Raw genomic sequence first — 23,773 nt, forward strand, 5'->3', positions numbered from 1 at the left:
GTGTGTGTGAGTGCGTGTTCGTGTCTGTGTGTGCCTCGCGGGAATTTCTAACGTATATTTCACGTGTCCATGCAGATGCGCGTGTCGGGATTTGAAGTCAGTCGAATGTGTTACCAAGTGATCTCCAATGAACTGACGAGCACTCCACCGGCAACTGAAACGGCACAAATATATCACTTCGGCACAAAAAGCAGAGAATGCTGCTGGTAACAAACGCAACTGAATTTCTGTTTGTCCAAAGTGTGTGTGTGTGTTGTGTTTGTTTGTGTGTGTGTGTGTGTGCGCACGGAAGGGTGATTTCCTGTGCGGGTGGCGAGCAAATCGGTAGAGGGCGTCGTATTACCGGATCACACTCTGGCTCGCCATACATGTCCTAATGTCAAAATAGTTGAAAGCAATTAAGTACGCGACTCCGAAGAGCGTTTCGGCCGGCGGAGCGAAAATTCTCTAGCCTGGTCGTGATGTCTTTGAGTGTTTTGAGTCCATTGAACATGGTCACCTACTCTTAACCTATGAAAGCGTGCAGCACTCTGCGTTGCGAGTTGATTATTCCTTTCACTTGGTGTCCCGGGAGACCGGAACGGGCGCGGCCCGACGAGGGCCGACGGAGAGTCTCGTTTGTAATGGTTTGTGTTCGTTAACGAGGGGGATGTCTAAACGCGACTACATTGACACTCACGCACGGTCGTGTTTTTGTCCTTCAAAAACGATACCCACGTCGATTTTCCGTGACTTGCGTACGAGCGCGAGTCAGCAACATGGTATGAAAATAAGGTGCTTTCTCGTTGACTTGCCTTTTAGTCTGCGATGAGCGCGCGCCGGTCGATGCCGGCGCGCTCGGTTCGATGTCTACAGCCTCCGAATGTGCAGTTGTTCTATGAACTGTATACAACTTGTATTTCCGTTATCGTGAGAAACTTATTGTGGGGGACACCTGCTTCTATACAAACATAAGTGCTCTGACAAAAAAAAAAAAAAACAATTCACTACTGTAGTCTCCGAATGTGAGCGGGACGCAAAGCCTTCACATTGCTCGGCGGAGTTCCTTTAGGGCAGGAAAGTGCATTCTGTTGGTCTAAAAGTGACGCGCCGGAACTCGGCGGCGGCGGCGCTGCTCTTCGTGTTAAGACGACGATCGCCGCCGCCCCGGGGGATGGAGGGATATTCGGGGCGAAGATGGTTGCGCCCCTTTGACGTCAGGCAGTCGGCTCGGCGCGTTCGAATACACTTTGGATATGACTTTTCTGAAAGGGACAACTCCTCCCAGAAAAGGAGAATCGGGTGTCCTCCATAAGTTCTTTTAGTGAATGTTTTCGGCTGATTTGCAGGGTCTGCAAGGAACCTTCTGTGATCTGCCAGGTTAGCAGCAGTCTTGTCTTTTTTTTTTTTTTTTTTTTTTGGCCTTTAACTCTCGAAAGGTGCCTCGAGGTGTTTTGACTTCTTGGTCACCTGGCAAGAGGACCATCCAGTGTGGTTTTTACATCTTGAAAAAAATCAAAGTGCCTCGTTTTGTCTGGAACCACTCTGTACACATTCTGATGTCTCGCAAATATATCTCTAACCTTTTAAATGTAGTTCTCTGTCATCATTAACATTTACTCAGACGCACACCCCACAACACTGTCAATTAGTTGGTATCAGGGGGCTTCTCTCTTTTTTTTTTTCTTAAAAAAAAAAAAGTTTTACATTTAAATACAACATCAAGTGCTTGTGTTGGGATGTACAATCAAAGCTTTGGGAGAAAGGGGCACGAGGGTGAGAATATAATATAATGCACTCTTTTTTTTTTTTTTTTTAGGGGGGTGGGGGTGGGTGGGACCGGTGTAAAACCTTGCATACTTGAAGGGTTAAGGTGCGTAAATTCATGGGGTTTCTTAGCACAGGTAAAAACTCGGCTATGCTACATAGGTCAAACTAAAAATGGATCCTAAAATTATGGTGCAGTCAATCTGTAAAGGTCGCGCTAAGCAAGAATGCAAACCATGTTTGAGCAGGGCGGCTATCTTGCCAAGCGTACAGATGAGCCTCTCGAGGCAGTTCGACTCTTCCCATCTTCGAATATCGCTCGGCTCCCGTAATTCAAACCTCACGTGAGGCGACAACCGCAAACCGAGGCTGACACGGCGGTGGACCGCGGTGAGCCTGGTGGCTCAGATGCCGTAACCGTGGAAACCGCAATCTTTTCACCGTCGAGTGCGAACGTAACCTCTGTGTGCGGGGTTTGGAACAGCGGGACCATTAAAAGACGACATGAGAAATTGCGCGGTAAGCCGTACTTAAAAGGGGGGCAGGGATGAGAATCTTGATTACGAGACGGTGGCGATGGGGTGGACCTTTTAAGCTTACTTGAGTTTGTGTGCGGGAGGGAGGCTATTTTTGGAGGGGTAGGGTGCTTACAGATTCATGGAGAAAATCTCTCAAAAACAAAAAACAAAAAAAACACATGAGAAAACTAAAATTGGGATTTAGCCGCTGTGACAGCCGACTGTTAGGACGCATCACACGGAGCAGCGCCGCATAATCCTGCTCCGTGTGATCGCGTGCACAGATGGCAGGCGGGGCTACAAAGACAGGGAAAGGCAGTCAAAAACAACTCTCTCTCTCTCTCGCTCTCTCACACTTTCTCCGAGGACGTCATCACTCCTCCTTTTGTAGCGCTCCGTCTGACGGGCAGTCATCAAGGCAACAGGGGGCCTCTGCTTGCACCCCTTCTGATTGGTTGTCTCTGCTGGCTAAGGCACACTGGATTGGCTGGGCCAGGGGGGCCAGCTCCAAGGGCTGCCCGACGGGCGCCGAGCTGCCGTTCAGCTGCCGAGTTGCGACCTCCGGCGTGGAGCTCGCCTCCTCGGAGGGCTTCGGGGGACTGTTGGATGGAGGAGGCGACGATGTCTGCGGGGATAGGAGGAGTTAGGAGACGGTGGAATTTCTGAGAACTCCTTCGAGTCTTCCGTGACGTTCTCGGTTCAAATGTGTCAACCGGTGGTAAAGTGTCCGTACCTGTGTTCTATTGGCAGGAGCTTTTTTCCCTCCCCTTAGCTTTGCCGGGATGTCTTTACCCCTCCTGTGGTGACCAAAGAGACAAGACTTCAGGACTGTGAGTTTGAGTCAAGCGATTCTGTGACTGATCCAAAAATTCTGCAATCGGCTACAGTGGGGCAAAAAATATTTAGTCAACCAGCAATTGTGTATGTTCTCCCGCTTAAAAAGATGAGATGTCTGTCATTTTCATCATAGTACCTTAGTAGTATGAATGAGACAAAAATTTCAAAGAATTTATCAACTAACTATGATAACAATAGCAAAAGTTCATTTCAAATATTTGTTGAAGACCCTTTGTTGGCAATGACAGAGCTCAACTTGTTTTCTGTAAGTCAGAATCAGAATCAGCTTTAATGGCCAAGTGTGTAGAACACAAAAGGAATTTTTCTCCAGCAGTCGGTGCGCACCACCTTCCAGCATCCACGAAGGGGACGTTGCCTGAAACTTCTGATTTCAACATGCAAAGACTTTAGACGTTCTGCGGTTCTCCGCTTCACGGGGACTTGACCTGTGACCCTTTTGAGGTGATCCGGCACAAGGCGTTCAAAGGCAACAGGCCTGTAGTCATTAAGACCTGAGACTGCTACTTTTTTGGGGACCGGTATAATGGTGGAGCGTTTGAAGCAGGCTGGTACTTCACACAGTTCTAGAGACCTGTTGAAGATGTTTGCAAAGACAGGAGCAAGTTGGTCTGCTCAGAGTTTGAGACAGGATGGGGGACACACGGTCTGGGCCCGGTTCTTTGTTGATCTTTTGTTGTTTGAAGATCTGTCAAACAAGGTTTAGTTGTCACACACTGTTGCTGGTGTTTTGGCCCATTCCACAATGAAGATGCCCTCTAGAGCGGTGATGTCTTGGGGCTGTTGCAGGGCAAAACAGTCTTTCAACTCCCCCAAAGTCTGGAGACTGGCGAGAGCATTCCAGGCCACTCAAAAGCTCACAAATCATGGCGACATTCGAGTTTTCGTTGACACGGATCACATATCCAGGCCGCAGGCCCCTTTGCAGTAAAACACCCTCAAAGCATGATATTTCCACCTCATGCTTGACAGTAGGTATGGTGTTTTTTTTTTTTTTTTAAATGCAACTCATCATTCTGTCTTCTCCAAACACAATGAGTTGATTTTTTTTTTTTTTAACCAAAAAGTTTAATTTCAGTTTTATCAGATTATATGACATTCTCGAAATGCTTACGGCCACGCTACCCTGAGAACGCCCGATCTCGTCAGATCTCGGAAGCTGAGCGGGTTTGGCCCTGGTTAGTACTTGAATGGGAGACCGCCTGGGAATAGCAGATGGTGAAACCTTCTCTCCCCGGCTTGAATGCAGAGGGGTTGTGTCAGAAAGGCCGTCCGGCGTAAAACTGTGCCAGACAAATATGCGTTCATCTGCGATGACACGCTGTGGCGACCCCTAACGGGACAAGCCGAAAGGAAAAGAAGATGAAATGACATGAATGTGATCATTTTAGACTCCACAGGGTGAGATCTTGTGTGGTCAGATTGAGGAAGATTGTCAATGGTCTTGTTTGTCTTCTATTTTCTAATAATTGCTCCCACATTTGATTTCTTCACACCAAGCTGCTTAACCTACTGCATATTCATTCTTCCAAGCTTGGTGTAGGTCGACAATTTTGTTTCCGGTGACAGCTCTTTGGCCATACTGGAGTTTGGAGTGTGACCGTTTGAGGTTGTGGATTAGTTGTCTTTTATACTGATAAATTCAAACAGGTGCCATTAATACAGGAAACAAGTGGAGGACAAATGAGCCCTTTAAAGAAGAGGTTACAGGATGCTTGGATGCGGATATGTCACCAGGAAGTACTGTCGTTATTATCGGGCTTCTGTCACAAATGATCTTTTTATATGGAATATGTTCAAATGTTCTTATAAACAGAAGTACGTGTGACCGTACCATGATGTAAAAATGTCATTTTCTGTAATTTACCAGCTTCTCCTCTTAGAAAGTGAAACTACTTTTTCCCTTTAAATTTTGAACTGGTGACATTTTTGATTTGCAATCACGCGTCCCTTGCGAACAACTCTTGACTCACCCTTTGCCGGCTCCTACTGAAACCACCTGCATGTTGAACCCTCCTCTGCCTCGTATTGGTTTGTTCCCAGCCCACTGGCCAACAACCATGCCAGCAATTTCCAGCTTTCCTCCCTGAGGGGGTATTGACTGGATACCTGGGGGATTTAAAAACAAAAAAGTTTAAAATGTAAAGTTTATTTAGCTTGTCCAAGTCCAATTAAAACATTTAGGTCAAGAAATAATCTTTACTACTGAAATGTTAATGTCCTGAGCTTAAAGGTAAATACAAGTGAACTGTACATCAGCAGTGGTATTAACTAAATGGGCCCAATCTTGGCAGAAATCAAGGAGGAACAGGAAATTCATCAACCTAATTGTAGCTAACAACAAACTCACTCTGCAGTTTCTTGTGAATTATTTGTTATATTGTAAGTGATTTTTCAGAAACTATTACTTTTAGTGTACTTATAACATGTACATGTGACCCTATCTTGTCCTTGTCTCACAATCTTCATAGCGTCTTAGCAGTAAAAAAAAAAGGTGGGCAGGTTTGTTGGGACATTATTTCCTTATTGGATGGCATAATTGATAATATAGTCAAACTTAAAAAGATTCAATGACAGCCTTGAAATTGGTTCACTCATTGACAGGCATCACTGTACAGCAGGGGTGTCAAAGTAATTATTGTCATGTAGTTATGGTCGTCTTTGGAGGGGCGTTATGAATGTGAACCCACATAAATGTACGATTGTCTCACATTATTACATCCACACACCAAACTGATGGATAATTACTTTTGAAATCAGAAGATGGTAAAAAAAAATGATGAAGCAGACTCAATCTGTCCCCCAAGCCTTGAGTTTGCCACCTGTGCTGTACAGTAGATACATAAGACCAACTAGTGCATGAATGAGTGCTCGGTACCTGGGAAGGCTCTTGGTCTATGCTGGGCAGGGTGGTGTGGATGATGCGGGTGATGTGGTGGCATGCCGCCCATGGGGCGAGGTGGGTAGAGGGGTGGCATAGGGTAGAAAGGGGGCACCATAGCAGATTGTAAGAAGGCAGGGGGCGGAAGAGGGGGAGGCGGAGGAGGAGGACGAGACAGATTGATGCCCTCGAGTATGGCCTGCCGCATCTTGTCAACCTTGGACACCAGCTCCTCCTGTCGAGCACAAAGGTGATGGACATTGAACCTTTCAGAAGTCAATGCAAACTCATTGGCAATCTTATGCACTCATGCCTGTCAAAGCCATCCCGTGGCATACAAATTGCGTGGTACATGGAGTGGGCCCCGTACCTGGCCTTCACACATATCTAGCAGGGCGGCACGATCGCGGGCAGCGCGGGCCAGTTTGCTCTGGAACAGTTTGCCGTCAAAGAAGCCCCAGGGACAGCAGTGCTCCCAAGGCAGTGGCTGGCCGCACACATCGTTGATGAAGAGAGCCGTGTCGACGCCGGCCATGAAGAGAGCGGCCAACTGCACGCCGCGGGCATCCACCTTCTCCACCTGAAAGCCCGACAAATGAAACAAATGAACCTCGGCGAGGGAAAAAGGTAGAAAAAGGGCAAAAAGCCACAAGTGGCAACAAGTGTGTATGAAGGATGCGCCCTACCTTGAGCTCCTGTAGTTGGTCTGGTTCGTAGAGCTGGTTGGAAACGGCCTGGGCCAAGAAGGCATCCAGCTCATTTCTCTGAAGGATCCTTCCTCCAGGCCACTGCATCATATACCTGAGGAACAAGGAAGCCCCATCAGCATATTTTTAGGACATGCATGATGTAGGGACTGGAATAATCAGGGGCCAGACTGAAGACATATGTGTGTGTATATATAAACATAAGCTGCTGCATTGAGTATCCCTTTTTGCTAACCTCTAATGAACAAATTGAAATGCTTTTGAACACGTTCGACTTGTTACTGTATACTCTTACCTTGTTATGTGCTCTAACAGCAAATATATGTCCGAAAATGGACTTTTGGATCAGTGACCATAATGGACATGTAGCAACTAACATTTGATTTGGATAGTCACCTCATGACAGGGGTGTTTTTTTTTTTTTTTTTTTCTTCCTTCAGGGCCACAATAAAGAAAAACTGATGGACATAAGAACTCGAGGAGGATTGCCGACCACTTTAGTGTTAGCAGAGACACCAGGAACCTGTGGTTTGGCCTTTTTTGTGGAGGGAAATTTTTCATTTTCTGAGCGCTTAACAAACTCTTTCAAATTAGAGTAACGTCGGGGTTACAAAGAGGGCAGTCTAAAAATTCCATGTGGACAACCAGCAGCTGTGAGCGCCCTACCTGAGCACGCAGCACATGAGCAGCAGATGCTGCGGAACCTGTGCCGGGTTGAGGAGGGCCGGGCAGTCGGAGCGGAGGCAGGCCAGGAAGGCCCTTGTTCTCCTGGAGCGGTCCTCGCTGGCACGACCCAACCACAGGCGACGCAGGTTCGGGCAGGTCCACTCCCGGAAACACAGAGCCGGGACCAGTTCAGGAGTCAGGGCAGACTTGGCTTTACCGCTGCTCCACTCTTTGACAATCACTGGAGGAACTGAAACATGGCAATGAATTAAATTTGGTGGCTGCTCTTAGGATTGTGTTACTTTCCAAGAAATAAAATCCAGGGCATAAAGGTTTCACTCGTACTTGACTCTAAACTAGTCCAGTTCCATGAACGACCAAATGACATGCATAAACATTCACCGTTATATCCCTCTACCTTCAAAAACAGAAAATATAAACATCTGCGAGCCCAGACTCTCTGAGACAAATTGGAAAATATGCCATTGTTTGCCACCTCGGAATACTTGACAATCCCAGCCCCAACCTTCCAAGGGAGCTCTCTTGCGGAGGGCGAGTCTTTCCAGTCTGCGGTGTGTTTCAGCCAGACTGAAGAGGACACCATAGGCGTATTGCCTGGCGGCTCGGAACAGCAGCGAGGCGGGAGGCAGCTCGGAGTTACACTCATCCTCTATACATACTGGCATTTTCATCTCTCCCTGTTGGCAAATGAGTGAGGCCAGTGCTGTTAAACAAGACCAAATGAAAACAAGCTGCACTAAAACACAAGTGCCGAGCAGGACTTTACCTTGGTCAAGATGTGGTAAATCTGTGGATACATCAGCCCTCTTCTGTGTCTGTGTTCGGCTACACGAAGAACCTCAGCACTAACCTAAAAAATAACTTTTGTTATTCACTCAAGACCAGCTAGCTCGATTAGGTACCCGCAAGACAAACCTGAGGCAGAGGGGGTGTGGTTATGTCCATGTGACTACGTGTCGCCATAGACAAAAGTGACGGAATGCTTGACCCGCTCCCGTTGCCTTGGGAACCGTCTCCAGAAGCTGAGCCCTCCCTGCCAGCGGGATCTTCCCAGCGTGAGGACTTGTCTGTCAAATGGCTAGAAGAACAGAGAACGGTTGTTGATAGGTTTCAGCAATGCATCTTTGAAATGATATTGGGCTCATCTCAAGTCTCAATAAGTTAAAGCTCTTCCAAACATTGATAGCGAACCTAAAGTTGTTCTAATGGCGTCATATTATGGAGCATCTCAATTGTCTTGAGCTTTGAGATGCAAGGATCTGGTCTCAAGGAGATTCCGCGGGCTAGCTTAAATTGAGACACGTCTTATGTATCTTTGGTGGAATTCTTACAGCTCCCCAATCGTGAGATATGAAAATGGCTGAGTACTAGGCGGACCTTCAAATTTGCAGAGTGTGTATTCTGCTTTCATCATTCTTTGAATATACACTTGAAGCTAGAGGCCATTTTCAGATTTTTACATGTTCTTTCGAGACAGTACTGTAAACGTTTGACCTTGAAGAAAAGATAAAATTCTCCATGAAATGCTGTCATTATTGTGGCATTTAAAATGTAATAATTTTGGTGATCCTGACTGACCTGAAATAGGAGGGGTTTCATCTGATTTGACTTCAGACAGTGAGACAAAACATTAAATGTGTGGTTTTGAATAGTGTATGTAATCTTCAGGCTTCAACTGTACACATTTTGCTTAGTGTCTGTTCTATTTGGAGCAGTTATTTGCTACCGAATCATCTTACATTGGCCTATGGTTACACCTAACCAACCAGCCAAGGTTTTTAGTAATTAAGTTATTTTTTAAAATGCATTTGGCCACATGAAAAAAAATCTATTGGGTGTACACCGTTAATGCATTCAATGACCATCCACTTCACGCTCTGCAATCACACTATATTGACAAATTTTTGTAACACCAGTGATGGAGGAGGATTACTGGGATATATAACCATCATAAATAGATATAAACTGTCCATTTATTTGTACCGCTTATCCTCACTGGGCTCCCAGGCATGCAGGAAACCCACCAATTGCAGAGCACATACAAACAACCATTCGCATTCACACCTACGGGCAATTTAGTGTCTTCCATAAGATACGATGCATCCTTTTGGGATGTGGGAGGAAACCAGAGTACCTGGAGAAATTCCAAGCAGGGAAAGGGGAAACATTTAAAGTCAACATATGCAAACTCGGGATTTCAACCCTGATCCTCAGAACCCGTGAGGCCATGCAAACCGGTCGTCCACCGTGGCCCAGGCACACACTTTATGCATATTTACAAGTAACTACAAAATTTGCACTGTGCGTTGGGTGAGGGTGTGGTCGGAGACGGGCTTGGGATAGACAAGTCAGCATCAGTTCATTTGTGACGTGACGTCATTTTTACTTGACATCCCCATGAAATGCCATCCAATAAGGACAGATTTATTGCCACCATACTCCTGCCTCGCTACTCAGTCAACCTCCCTTTTCTCCTTGACAGAATTTCTGGTGGGATGTGCTAGCAGATCAACAGAGGGGCGGAGAGCTAAGAAGTTCCAAATAGATGACTGAGATGAGCACATTATTTGGACAAAGTATGTGCTCCTTTGTTGTTGTTTTCTTAGAACCAATATTTGTGCGGGAGGGTCAACATCCCGTGTGAAGAGATCTAAAATCCTTAAATTGAAAATGTGGTACTGTGTCGATGATGAGCCTGGCACCTCCAGCAGTCTCTTTGAAAGCTGTAAATCCAAAGCGACGCAACTTTACACGAAAAGCTTGTTGACAAAATCCTATCAGCCGGCAACATCTGTGAGGTGTTAAAACGTTGGCCCACGTTTATCATGGATTTCAGATCCAGAGTTTGCAAGTGAGGACTGAAAACATCAGCCAACTAATCGATAGTCATACATAAATTCATCATACTAAAATACATCAAGTCATGCTAAAAACAAAAAGGGGGCAAAATTGGTGCCACTCCCAAAAGTAGCATGGAAATAAACTTTGTGACCTGCTAGTCTCCATTTTCTCTTCTAGCCGTTACTGTGGCTGAGGCCGAGCAGCCAACCCACTGTGAAACCGAAGCGCTCCTTGTGTTCACTAAAAGTATGTGTTATGCAAATAGCCGCAGCGGAATGCGATGACACGCATCCAAACCACAGTGAAGTCTCTTTTTATCCGCGCCTTACTTTGCATTGTTGTCATTGGGTTCGTCTCCATCCGATGACGAGGAAGGCGACGGAGAAGGACCGGACTGAGCGCCCGCGTGGTGATTGGGCAAACGCCCTCCGCCCTGAGAGGAATCGTATGGCGCCGACCAGTCAGAGAAGCCCATCTTTCCTGTCGGGGAATCGTTGCAGTCTTGTGATGGCGGCGGTGGGTTCTGGAACAGAGGGGCGGACCCGGGTCCAAATGGAGCATTGGCGAAAGGCGGTTTGAAGCCGGCCACCTGGGGAGGAGGGAACTGATGGGGTAGGAGAGAAACAGAGCCAACAGAAAGTCTCAGAAGTTGGGTTGTCAGCAAATATTTTTTTGAAACGATTCTTTCAAAAATATATTTTGTGTTAGTTTAATGCTAAATCCTTTTGTCCGATTAATTAATTTATATAAAGCTCTGAATGGTCTAGGACCAAAATACATCAGTGATCTCCTGACCCAGTATGAACCTTCCAGATCCATCAGCGCGCGGCGCAACAAGCGTACTTTTGTTATTATTGTGTATAACGCAGCCTCTGTACACAGACGTGTCCCGGTAGTGACTTTTGTTTTTCTTCTTATCGAGGACTACTGTATTAACCCCCAATCATGACTCCAAAGAAGGCAAGTTGCTTGTTTAAAGTTATTCTGCACTTTTGCTAATTTAAAAAAAAAAAAAAAGAAAAAAAAAAAGTCAACAAGGTTGGGGGCTGAGTCGCTATAGATACGGCACTGCACTCCCAGCCTAGCGTACTTTACGACAAAAGCATATATTTTAAGCAAAAACTATTTCTTATTTTATTATATAAAGTATTTAACCTATACATGTATTTCTACTATGCAGTCTATTATCAGGAAAAGCTAAAAAAAATAATTTAAAAAGCCCAATTTTTATAGGCTTGGAACGCATTATTTCTTTTTCCTTTCATTGTAATGGGAAACATCGATTCAGTTTTCGAACAAATCACTTCTCGAACCGTTTTCCGGAATGGATTCTGGTCGAGAACAGAGGCCTCACTGTAGATCAAACATTTTTTGCCATAAATTATGATTTACTGACTGTTTTTGGTCTATAAAATGTGCAAAAAAAAAATGTTGACCGCCCCTTTACAAAATAAAAAGCTAATGTTTGCAGCTTTTGAATAAATGCAAAGATAATAATGAATGAATGAATGCAGGAAGTGCATTCGCCATCATTCTCAAATCACTACGAAAGGATTTTTAGTGGACATTTTAAGGAACTATCTAGGTCTGTAAATTGAAGTGGCCAATCCAGACTCTACTGGGTGGCTTTGAGATCAAACGTTTTACACAAACAGAAAGAGATCTACCTGATTTTTTCCAGGATGCATCGGTCCCATGTGGCCAGGTGGTCCCCCAAATGGAGTGGGCCCAAACCCAGGTACTGAAGACACAAACAAGTAACTCTTAAGGATGTGCAGGAATACGGTTTTTTTTTTTGTTTTGTTTTTTTTAAATCATTATTTTTTGAGACAGAGGCCCCAAGATAATTATGTTTGGGGTCAGTCCAGTAGCTGAACCACAAAAGGGGACTATTAAGAAGCAGCAGTTGTGATGTTCCATTTTTGTTTGCAAAGCAGAGCTATAAAGGTAGCAAACTAAACACAAATTAAACAATGTTAATATACACGCACACACAAACCTCCTCACAATCAATCATCTTAGAATCCTGATTAAGCATTTACTCACAAATGAAAGCGGGAGGTCCCACATTAAGCGATCGTGGTTTAGAGGCTGCTGAGAAATACTCCACAGCTTTCTTGAATCGATCCACCTTGTCTTCCATGCGAGACTGAAAGGAGACACCAAGGAGGCACCATGTTCACTGCGTGTTTTAATGTTCAACAACAATAACCCTGACAGTTACCTGTAGAGACACATTTTTAAGCCTTTGCATAAAGTCTAGGGAAGAAACTTTTTGACTGTTCTCATCTCATTGCCTGTTTGAGGCAAACTGGTGGGAGGCACAGGAAGTCGCGAGGTCCGTTAAAATATGACACCGTTGCTCTGCCAAGTGTGAGCGCTGCCCGCAAACATCAACCTCTGACGTAAAAGACCCTGAACGCGGCTGCAGCAACAATCAATCTTGATTCAGTCAAGGAGAACTTGCGTTTGGTAAGAAGAAGGGCAGGGCCATACATTTTGAAAATGGTCTCAGTTCCCTCTCCCAAGTTAAATTCAAATTCCAATTGCGATCCATTCTCCTCATTTCTAAGAGAGAGCAATGGCAGCCCATTTTGGGCTTTGCTGTATTACTCCTGATACAAAAGATTTGAAAAAGCAGATACTTTCACAGAAATATACAGTCCCCTCTGAAAGATGAAGCTCGTGTTTTCACAAATGTAGTTTTTATTTTTTTTGAAAGTTGAAGACTAAGCTGTGATTGTGTGGTATCAACGGCACAACGGGTTCTTTGTACTTCCTGCCATCGAACGGAAGAACTTTGCATTGTTTTGCTTGTGGCTACAGTATCCATCACTGCTATAGGTAGATGAGCAAAGATTCATTATTTGGAGTACCTACATTTTTATTATTATGTTTTTTTTCCCCCTCACTTGGGTTTCAGATCAAAAGATCAGTTCAGAATTCCAGCTTTTATTTTGTGGTATTTACATCTAGATGACTTAACTCGGGACACAGCAACTTTTGTTCGCCACCCACTTTTCCTTAGCAAATGTATTGGAAAAGACTGATTAAAATAAAGTAGATATTTCATCTTTGGTGGCATATATGGTTCATCAGCAGATCTTTTTTTCTCTCTCCATAATTTGGCCTATGCATTACTTTGGGAGAGGTTAATCCTGGTCTCATCAGTCCATAAAACTTTGCTTCAAAACTTTTGTGGGTCATCTCTGCATTTCTTTGCAAGTCCTATATGGCCTTCCAATTGTTGGGTTGCAATCACGTGATTAAAAATGCACCCTCAATCGAATCGCCGCCATTTCTACAGACAAGCTAGGCGTTGCAGACGACATCACCACGGCAACGTCCAGAGGCCCACGTGTAAGCGGCGAGCGGCGGACGTTTTCTGCCTACTTTAATTCACTCGATGATGTCGCCAAAACTAGTTATGTACAGAAGATCGAACTCTGTGAAGATATCAATGCGTATACTCTCCACAACAACGTATTTTCAAAGGATCTGAAAGACTTCCCTGAAGTAGAATATCCGGACACTAGGAATACACATGCTTACAAAATGATCAGAAAATACTTTCAAAAAACGATTTGCCTTGTGTACTCGAGCACCGTTCAGATCTGCACTTCATATATTCGCAAGCCACTTTTGTTGCAGTTTTTTTTCGACAGCTCCATCGTATCTTCTCCTTCATGCAATCTAATCTTCGGAACGCGGGGGGGGGGGGGGAGAAAATCGCTTCCCAATCTCTCTGTTCCCGCGGTTTCCACATCCGTAGACCCAACAAAAATCTGGCGTGATGACAATGGACAGCTGACTGGTTGTCTGCAAAAGGTTACAAGCGTGACGTCACGTGCAACGCAGCCATTCTTTTTGTTGGTGAGTGGATTACATCTTGCGGGATGGTCTCTATACGCCTCTCGAAGTCTTCTTCGAACTGTCGATCGTGATACCTTCCCCCCTGCCCTGTGGAGCTCGGCAGTGATGTCATTGACTTGTCTTCACAGCTATTACGATGTTTCTGTCATCTACTGATCTTGATACCCTTGGCCAACCCGTTTGATTAGTTTCTTGATTATTCAGCACATTCTAAATTGTTGTATTGACTTTACTCAATGTTTGTGCGATAACGCTAATCGTTTCCCATCGTCTTTCAGCTTCAAAGTTTTTAGCTTTTCTCCCTTAGACAGCTCTCACCTTTAGTTGCTGATCGCAAAATGCAGTTTTCACGGGTGAACCCAAAAGTTAAAAACGAGCACTAATGTTTAAGCAGTCAATCTGAAAGACAACACTTGAGCAACTATAAATACTCATCAGTTACATGTTCCATTATATCTGCTCAAATGAAAAGAGGGCGGTTTCAAATAAAAGGTGCGCTGTCCCGAGTTGCTGGAATTCTAAACTTTTGTCTCATCACCATATTTTGCTCCGTAAACCAAATTTATTCAGTCTACAACAGAAACAAATGAATTGATCGTTCCATTTCAATACTTTCGGAGCGGAGTGTAAATAATTTTCCCGCACAGAGGAGAACAAAAAAACTGTTTCCTCTTAGGAAAAATGCCCTTCCAGTCAGAACGTTTAAACACTCCCTAACAAATTGGAATGTTAAATTGTTGAACATTTACAATCAAATCAACTGAGTCACAGCCCGAACACCAAACAATTGAGCAAACAAAAGTTGCCAGTGTTACAACTACAACAAAGATTTATTGTAAAGAGGCTCTCCAAAACAAATTTATCATTGAGGGATTATAATCAGTTGAACAAATTCAAATTAAATTAAAAGATGCAATCAGGCCTTGCAATGGCTATAGAAGCAACAAGGATGACGATCTTCACACGATACACAAATATGTTTGTTGCATCTTAACCAATGCCGGTGGTATTGATATCTCTGACTTGAACTACAGTACACGTTCAAAACTGAGCACACGGGTTTCACTACGCACAGGAGAGCCGCTGTGACGTTGCCGTGGTCACCGCACGTGCGAGTACAAAGAAGCCTTATAATACAATACTAGTTATTCAAGCAAATTGATGAACATACATGACCCACCGGTGACTGTTTGAAGACGTCTCTTGCGATGGCGTCCAGGTTTCCAAGGTCTTTAAGGGAGGAGACGTACTCTGACACGGCTTTGATCACCACTTCGCAGGGTGGCAGTACCAATTGATGGGCTCGCACCTGTCAAGGCAATAGTACAACAAGATTGTATCTAGCTTATGGGGTTGGATGAAGACGTTTCAGTTTGGAAATCAACTTGAATATGCATATGAATTGAAGATGCACATGCACAGGAAAAAAAGAGCAGTTCAGTCGTCATGTGAAGAAATTCAAGGACTATCGAAATTTCCGGCCTATAAGCAGTGACTTTTTTTCCACACGCTTTCAACGCTGCGGTTTATGCGCTGATAAGGCTAATTTGTGCTTTTTTTCCCCCTCACACGGCGGCAAGCGGACACTCGAGCGGAAAAGGCAAGAGTGAGACCGGTGGAATATGTGTGCCGAGGAAGTGAATTTTACCAGTCCGTGCTCGTTAGCGTTTTTACCGGCATGTTTTTTTATTTTTTAACCGGCCCTGTTAGTGTGGTGCTAGCATTAGCGCGGCACGAGTGTCAGCATGGCGGCGCTAGCGTTAAACTCTGTGTACCATCTTTTGTTGTAAATATCCCGTGTTGCACTTGTGGCTTTTATACAGCTGCAGCGTATGTGTGTACCAAATGGTATTTCCTTTACAAAAGTACTGGCTTATAAGGCTTATAACCAGGTGCGTTCTGTAGGCCGGGAATTGACCCCTCCGTGGATATTGCGCAATCCGCGTCAATGACCAATCAGAGGCCAGAGATCTGCATAAACCAAAGCCCGTTTTTGCTCCCGCTATTTTCTGAGACAACATTGCATGGTCCAGTATAGGTTTAGTTAGCGTTTTATCGCGTATTTGGGGTATTTAACAAAAAATATGGTTAAGAGGCGTAGTCACGGACTTTGTAATAGTGACGACAGGTATCCTGAAAGGCCAGTTGGTGGAGTTCGATTCGTACCCTTTCCAAAACCGAAGACCCAGTACGAAAAATGCCTTCGATGGATCAAACTTTGTGGAAGACCGCATCATCAACTAAATCCATCTAATATCAACCGGAACACATGTTTGCACGAAGGAATGCTCTACATTTGATTTTCAATACATGTCTCGTATAAATTAATTCAAAGTTCTCCGCTAGCATAACATTGCTACGTGTGAACGATTGACACACTTATTCTTTGTTGAGCGATATTTAGCGATGATCGGACTGCACAAACGTGTCGCTTTCTTGCTGGCTCGCGGCCGAAGCTTAACCAGACTGTGTTTGCACGAAGATATGCCCTAAATTAGATTTTTAATACACGTCTCGTATAAATGAATGAGACGTTCTTCGCTACCATAACATTGCTACGTGTGAATGATTGAATGAAATCAGAAGCATGGCGTCTCTCTCAGTTAAGAATGTATTGTATTGTATTTGACATTTTTACGATTTTTTTGTCTTACGTCAGCGCACGTGGCGTGACGTCACTTCAGGAGGCGTTGTTAAGTGCCCTGTACGGAGGGGTCAATTACGGTACTTCCTACATAATTTGTCATTGTGTCATCCAAGTTAATGGACGTGTCATTGTATTGACCGTTTCAAATTGACAATTTAAAATAACTTGATTTAAAAACATTGGCTGTCAACATTTTTTAATGGCAGCAGTCTTCATTTAAATTATTTTTTAGGCTAAAATGAATGAGGATCAAAAATGGGAGGTCAGACACTGAGAGCTTCGAGGCTCCACTGTACTCGATTTGGACAAATTGGCGATGATAATTTAGGGAAGTGAAATATTCGAAAAGAAGGTCTTGGAACCAGACCATTGTAAAATAAATCTTGGCCATATAACGATTGGTGTGTGTAACATAAGTACTAATTAATACATTATTTGAATGAATAAGCTGCATCTTACAACTTCGGCAAATACTGCCATTTGTAATTTTTATACTAACACTTTACTACCCATTAGCAAATATGATAACACATTTAATATCTGAAATAATTGAGACTTTGCCAGAGAATAAAGGTACTGCCGGAAACAAGATTAGCCTCAGATAAATGACAATTTTTTTGTATTTTTTTTTCCCCAATATTTTTGCATTTACTGTCCCAGACTCTACTTCCTTTGTGTACAGCTTCCAGGGATGTGGTACCTTGAGAGATGCTAGAGGGTGTTCTGGTCCCAGGAGGCTCCAGTGGAAGGCAGCCAGGTCTTCATCAGGCAGAATATGATTTCCTTCAGGGAAAAAAAAAAAAAAAAAAAAGACCTTTAAAATGTTTATTGGGTGAATGAACAACGTACACGGACGCGATCCATGTCGGCGCGTGCTGCAAAAAGCGACAAGCGCGCACATTGGAAATCGCGCTGGAGTCGGTCGCCCGTTTTTTTTACCAAGCAGAGCAGCGAAGCAGGGAAGATGTTGTGTCTTCAGCCCAAGTTGCCTGGCAGCTTCGGACAGCAGATACTGGTGTGTGGTCAGGTTTTTGCCGTTCCAGCTCAGTTTGAGTGCGTGCGAGGAGAAATAGGCGGGCACGTTGCACAACGCAAACTCCGAATCCTGAGCGATCAGGCCAGCGAATCCGTAGTCCCTGTAGAGAGACAGCACTTCCTGGTGATGATCCTCCAAAGTCTGTACAACCTGCAGAAAGAGCAAAGTCATCATTGCCTTTTAAAACCTTATTTTGGAACATTTGCCAGGAGAAAGACAACAACCACTAAGAGCGACTTATTTCTTCATGAAACTGTCTCAAGCGGAGGTCTCAAACTCGTGGCCCGCGGGCGATTTGCGGCCCACAAGACGATATTTTGTAGCCACCACCTTAATTTGAAAGTATAAAGATAGTGCGGCCCTCAAGTTTTATATGGATGGCACTTTTACAGTTTTGTGTTGACCAATCATAGTGGAGTATGCGGATGGCGATTGGGGGTGTGACATCGACCAGGCAAAATGCAAGCAGAGTAACGATTTTCAATGAGAGAAAGTTATAGCACCCTTGCCAAGGAGTTTTTTTTTTTTTTAAAGTTGTAAAGACCAGCATCCTTCTTTATCTTATTTTGTGGAAAAACAAAAAGAAGTTTGACAAGATAGGATTGTTTTTAATTTCCAATTTAAATTCCACATACATACATCTGCGCCGAGGCTGCAGCCCAGCCTCAGCCAGACTCCGCCTCCGGTGGCCTCAATGTAAAATGAAGTTTGAGACCCCTGGTCTAAAGTCTTTTGAACTATGAGTAGCTTAGTTTTAATGTTTGACAAAAAAATAATAATAATAATTCACTTTCATTGAAGCCCTTCACATTTAGTGCGACCTGATTTCTGAAAAAGTTGTGTCCAGTCCAAGGCACAGTCCCTCAAGGAGATTTAAAAAAAATAAAATAAAAAAATTAGGGGGGGGGGGTCACATGCAATCACAAAAGCTCACATATCCAATCCCCACAAACCATTCATCTTCCCAAGCTATAGCAGTACTGGGATGTACCTTCCACACTCAATTGAAATTCATCTAAAAAGGAAAATGTCATGAGTAGGTCTGATTATCAATACTTTTCTGTTTGTTTGTACTTGTAAAAATGTTCTGATAGTATGACAGCCACCACTTGAACGACCTGACACACAAATTTCAAAGTCGGAGCTACATCAGCAATGTAAGGATACTTAACTGTACGTAAACACATAAGACATTTTTAATTTACTGCAGTATGGCAGGTTGTAAAGAGATCAGTTTGATCATTGTAATCAACCATTAGGCATGTTTATCTAGACATCACCATAATGATATGAAGTCACCCTAAATTATTAACTTTGCTTGAGTAGCTGTTGGGTGTAAAAAAAAAAAAAAAAAAAAAAAAAAAAAAAAAAAAAAATCAATAATGTAAAGCACAGATGTCAAACACAAGGCCCGGGGGCCAGATGCGGCCAGTCATGTGCTTTTGTGTAGGCCGCGGAGGCAAATCATCTGTGTCAACTTCCATGATTCATGTGAAAATCTGGACCAAAATTTCAAATCGTCATATAAATAATAATATAGTGGCACAGTGGATCAGCTGGAAAGCATTGGCCTCACAGCTCTGAGGTCCCGGCTTCAACCCTGGACCCGCCTGTGTGGAGTTTGCATGTTCTCCCCGTGACTGTGTGGGTTTTCCTCCCACTTCCCAAAAACGTGCCACAATAATTGGACACTCTAAATTGTCCCTAGGTGTGATTGAGTGCGCGGCTGTTTGTCTCGATGTGCCCTGCAATTAATTGACTGGAAACCAGTTCAGGGTGGACCCCGCCTCCTGCCCGTTGACAGCCGGGACAGGCTCCAGTGCTTCCCGTGACCCTTGTGAGGATAAGCGGCTAATAAAATAGATGGATAATAATGTTGAGATATTACAAGCCTTTTTGAATATGAATAATGGGTGAAAAAAATCATTACCCTTGATTTCTGATTCCCAAACTAGTGAATAAATTTTTGGTTATAAACATGATAGAGGGATTAAATATTTTTATAGTTTAACAGTCATAACAACTGTCTGAGGCAAACCGTAAATCCAATGTGGCCCGCGACAAAAATGAGTTTGACACCCCTGGTGGAATGAGTTTACACTAAAAAGTGCTACTTTCAACTGAAATGTGTGCCATATTTAAAAAAGGTTCATGTTTTTGAACAATATTCGACTAAAATAAATTTTCACCACAACTGCAAGGCATGACGGCTTTATGTATGCGTCGTGACTGACAATACTCAAACGTGAGTACTTGTCACTGTGCCCAGACTGGGGGGGGAAAAAAAAAAAAAAAAAAAAAAAGAGCTACCAATGCATCCCGATCATTAAATTAATGGGATGAGTTTACCAGAGCTAGCAAAGTTTACACATCTGCTGCGTTCTGCATACTGTATGAGAGAAAAAGCAGAAAAGATATTGAATAGTTACATGCAGTAAAATCAAGTATATATAATATATATAGAAATAATGCTGTCCAACGGTGGGATTTATGGATTGACCAATGTCAACTGTCCCAAAAAAAAAAAAAAAAGTGTCTCCGAATAGATTGGTGCCATTTAATTCACTTACACTAAGAGAGAGGATGCCCCAGACTTGTGAACTGCTTAAGATGAGACATAATCCTGACGCGGTCACACACGGGGTATCTATTTGAAGCTACTGTGCCGTTTAACATCGCTGCAGGATACGAGCGCAACGTATTACCACCCTGGCTTGATTGTGTGAATACAAATAATGAAAAAATATATACATCAACAACTTCAAATGCAATGTCGTTCCCAACATTTTGATTGATAAACAAAGGCAAAAAAAGTAAATAAAACAGCTACACTACAGACGAAGCCCTTGTGGGAAACGCTCATGCAGTGCATTTATCTTCTCCGATCAAAAGGTCACGTTTTTGTTTCCTATTTCCTGTGAATCATGTTATACAATTACTTGGTGCAAACTACAAGTCTGTTCGCTGTCTGGGAAGTATTTCTTTTTTTTAAAAAAAAGCTTTATAACAGCTCCTCGGGAACTTCAAGTCTATATTATATAATATTACAATTGCCATGCCAAAAAAAAAAAAACCATGTCAAAGTAATCCAAGATCTCAGAAATAATTAGACTAGACTAATTAGCTCTACTGCAATGAAAGCAAGACAAACTGATTCATGATTTCATAATCGCATGCAAACGTTGAATGTCCAAACATATGAAATAATATAAATATCATGCTACGGCCTTATAGATTACCCCCCTCAGCAATTCCTCAGCAATGTATGACAAGTTCAAGGAGTTCGCGTTATGCAATTCATAACCGACCAAGTCAACTTCTGACCCTCCTGATTTATTTAGTTTTACATTAGGAAAATGGTGCCTGTGAGACAGCTAAAGCAGTTTTCTCAGAAATATTTGGCTTTTGCTACATTTGTGATCCATCATTTTTGACTTCCCAAATTGCCACGATGGAGAGGTGGCAACAGTTCCTCGCAATATAAAAGAGAAGACTTGATCAAAACTGGATTGAAAACAATTGACAAAATCATATCGACAAACATTTTGATGCGTTGAATCACTTTCAGACCGTGTTTAACTTAAAATTGTCCAAATCCTCAAAATGTACAATTGTAAACTGAGTTTTTTAGGCTTCTGGAAAAGAAGTTAGTTGCAACCCTGATGGACATGATTTTAATTTTTGTCTTTCTGCAGACATTTCAGATTCTCTATTTTTTGTTTGGGTGAGAGGCAAAGTTATGTGTATCTGAGAGTACATTTAGCAACTCATTTACAGACCTGGCTTAACTTAAAATTGTCCAAATCCTCAAAATTTACAATCGTAAACTGAGTTTTTTAAGGCCTCTGGAAAAGAAGTTAGTTGCAACCCTGATGGACATGATTTTAATTTTTGTCTTTCTGCAGACATTTCAGATTCTCTATTTTTTGTTTGGGTGAGAGGCAAAGTTATGTGTATCTGAGAGTACATTTAGCAACTCATTTACAGACCTGGCTTAACTTAAAATTGTCCAAATCCTCAAAATGTACAATCGTAAACTGAGTTTTTTTAAGGCCTCTGGAAAAGAAGTTAGTTGCAACCCTGATGGACATGATTTTAATTTTTGTCTTTCTGCAGACATTTCAGATTCTCCACTATTTATTTGGGGGAGAGGCAAGTTATCTGTATCTGAGAGTCCATTTACCAACTCAGATGATGGTTGAGGAGCGAAAGAGACGAAAAAAAAAAAACAAACAAAACCTGAAAGAGAAGGTCCAAAACGAGGGGCCTAAGCGACCCAAATTTCTCACCCTCACTCGGAAGCGGAACATGGCGAGGCGGATGCAGTGGCTGAGGCAGGCCGGGGGCAGGAACCATGCCCGGGGAGGCGGGGTGGCCTTGCTGCCGACGTGGTTAACGATGAGTTGCGCAGTCTGCCGCTGGCCCTGAGCTCGCCGCGCCCACTCGGGCCAGCGCTCCTTCCCCAGCGTGCCGTTGAACACCACCACCAGCTCCAGGCCCCCCTGGAACAAACAGGCCTGCGACAGGGCGGCCAGGTAGCCCAGCATGGCGTTCCACTGGCCGCCGCACACCCAGTCCGTCTGGTAGCCGCCATAGAGGCGCTGCAGGCCGGAGTCGGCGTCGACGAGGATCCTGGCGGGCGGGGGCGGCGGAGGAGGGGGCGGCATGGGCCCGGGGTGGTGCAGGTGGTGAGGGTGGTGGTGGTGGTGGTGAGGGGGCTGGCGGGCCGCTGTACGGGCGAGCTTGAGCAGGTCCACGGGCACCGCGGCGCCGGGACACCGCTTCTCCAGGTATTCCTGGAAGCCCTGCACGCCCATAACGGTGGTGTTGAGCCTGTGCGTGTGACCGGGAGCGGGCTCGGAATACGTTCGGTACGCCGTGTTTGCGACGGGATGCGGGGCGAGACGAGCTAGCCGACTGCGAGCTAACCCGTCTCCCGACCTAAAGTAGTGACAAGTGGGGTGGCTTTAGCCTGCCGGAGAAGCCCACGACTGACGACACGAATCACTCGCGTGACTGCGGCTGATGAGTTACGTCCACCACCACCTCTCCAAAATGTGACTACACTATTTTTCGATTTAATTTTGGGTGCGGAGTGCCGTGTCCATCTTTGTGGATTCTTGGCCCGCAAGGCCAGCGTAGCTCCAACCGGTTATCAATTTTTATTTTTTACTCCATCCACAACATCACCCGCTCCCGAAAAGACACGGTCCCCCCCCGGGCGGTGGTGTCCAAAAACTGATAAAAAAATAAAAATAAAAAAAGTAGCAGAGAAATTGCCCACAAATGGATCAGAACTGCGCACTGCTAGTTAGCCGAGCTGGACGGCCACTTCGCGGACATGTTAAACCCGAGCTGTGGCTAGCGCAACTCTTTCAACTGACAGCGACCATTTTTTTAACCCCCCCATACAGTCAACTCAAAACCGGGTTACGTTTCCGCATTCGGGTGTCCCGCTTGTAAAAAAAATGTAAAATAGAATCCACGCGCAACGCACACGTCGTCGTGTCTGCGTGGCCGTACTTGTAATTTGCCGCGGCGTGCGTGCGTGCACGGCTAGCTTGTGGCTGGCAGGGTCCCCGGCGTGATTTGGACGCGTCAACTCCCGAGACAAGTCCGGGGCGGATACGAACGCGGAAGGAAACGAGGCGGGCGTCGAACGGAACGAAAAGAAAGGGGGAAAAGAAACGCCCAGGGGTTGCGAGTCCCTCGCCGTCGTCCGCGCTCACGGCTTGCTCATGTTGCGAAGGGGGGGGGGGAACCTTACTTCCAAGCGACATCGGCCATCTTGCGACTTCCTCGCGGGCCCAGCCGAGTGGGAGAGAGGGCGAAGGAGGCGGAGGGGTTGGAGGGGAGGCTCCGCCGCGCGGGGGATCGCGGGAATTGTAGTGCCAAATCGACGTCACTTCCCCTTAACAACAGCGGACCGGTGTTGACAAAATGACTACAACTACCGTCGCCGCGTAGTGATCGTTTGGAACT

At 44.4% G+C, this 23,773-nt stretch overlaps 1 protein-coding gene across 4 annotated transcripts; it reads right to left on the reverse strand.

Moving 5' to 3' along the window:
• On the reverse strand, positions 1 to 23,683 carry fam120c (family with sequence similarity 120 member C). Of its 4 annotated transcripts, none has more exons than XM_061845235.1 (17): positions 22,081 to 23,683; positions 17,695 to 17,941; positions 17,456 to 17,538; positions 15,280 to 15,417; positions 12,282 to 12,384; positions 11,903 to 11,976; positions 10,565 to 10,839; positions 8,310 to 8,472; positions 8,161 to 8,244; positions 7,870 to 8,071; positions 7,374 to 7,623; positions 6,687 to 6,801; positions 6,371 to 6,580; positions 5,998 to 6,235; positions 5,093 to 5,228; positions 2,998 to 3,061; positions 1 to 2,889 (listed from the first exon to the last, which is right to left on the reverse strand). In XM_061845235.1, exons 1-17 carry the CDS (start codon positions 22,606 to 22,608, stop codon positions 2,638 to 2,640), a joined length of 3,162 nt encoding a protein of 1,053 aa, XP_061701219.1. In that variant the 5' UTR covers positions 22,609 to 23,683; the 3' UTR covers positions 1 to 2,637. The 4 variants fall into 4 exon arrangements, with proteins under 4 accessions (XP_061701219.1, XP_061701229.1, XP_061701239.1 ...); XM_061845245.1 differs by having other exon boundaries at positions 15,289 to 15,417; positions 22,081 to 23,682; XM_061845255.1 differs by having other exon boundaries at positions 7,900 to 8,071; positions 22,081 to 23,682.
• Positions 23,684 to 23,773: the final 90 nt, after the last annotated feature.

Source organism: Syngnathoides biaculeatus, chromosome 2 (assembly GCF_019802595.1).
Source record: "Syngnathoides biaculeatus isolate LvHL_M chromosome 2, ASM1980259v1, whole genome shotgun sequence".
Classification (NCBI taxonomy): Eukaryota; Metazoa; Chordata; class Actinopteri; order Syngnathiformes; family Syngnathidae; genus Syngnathoides; species Syngnathoides biaculeatus.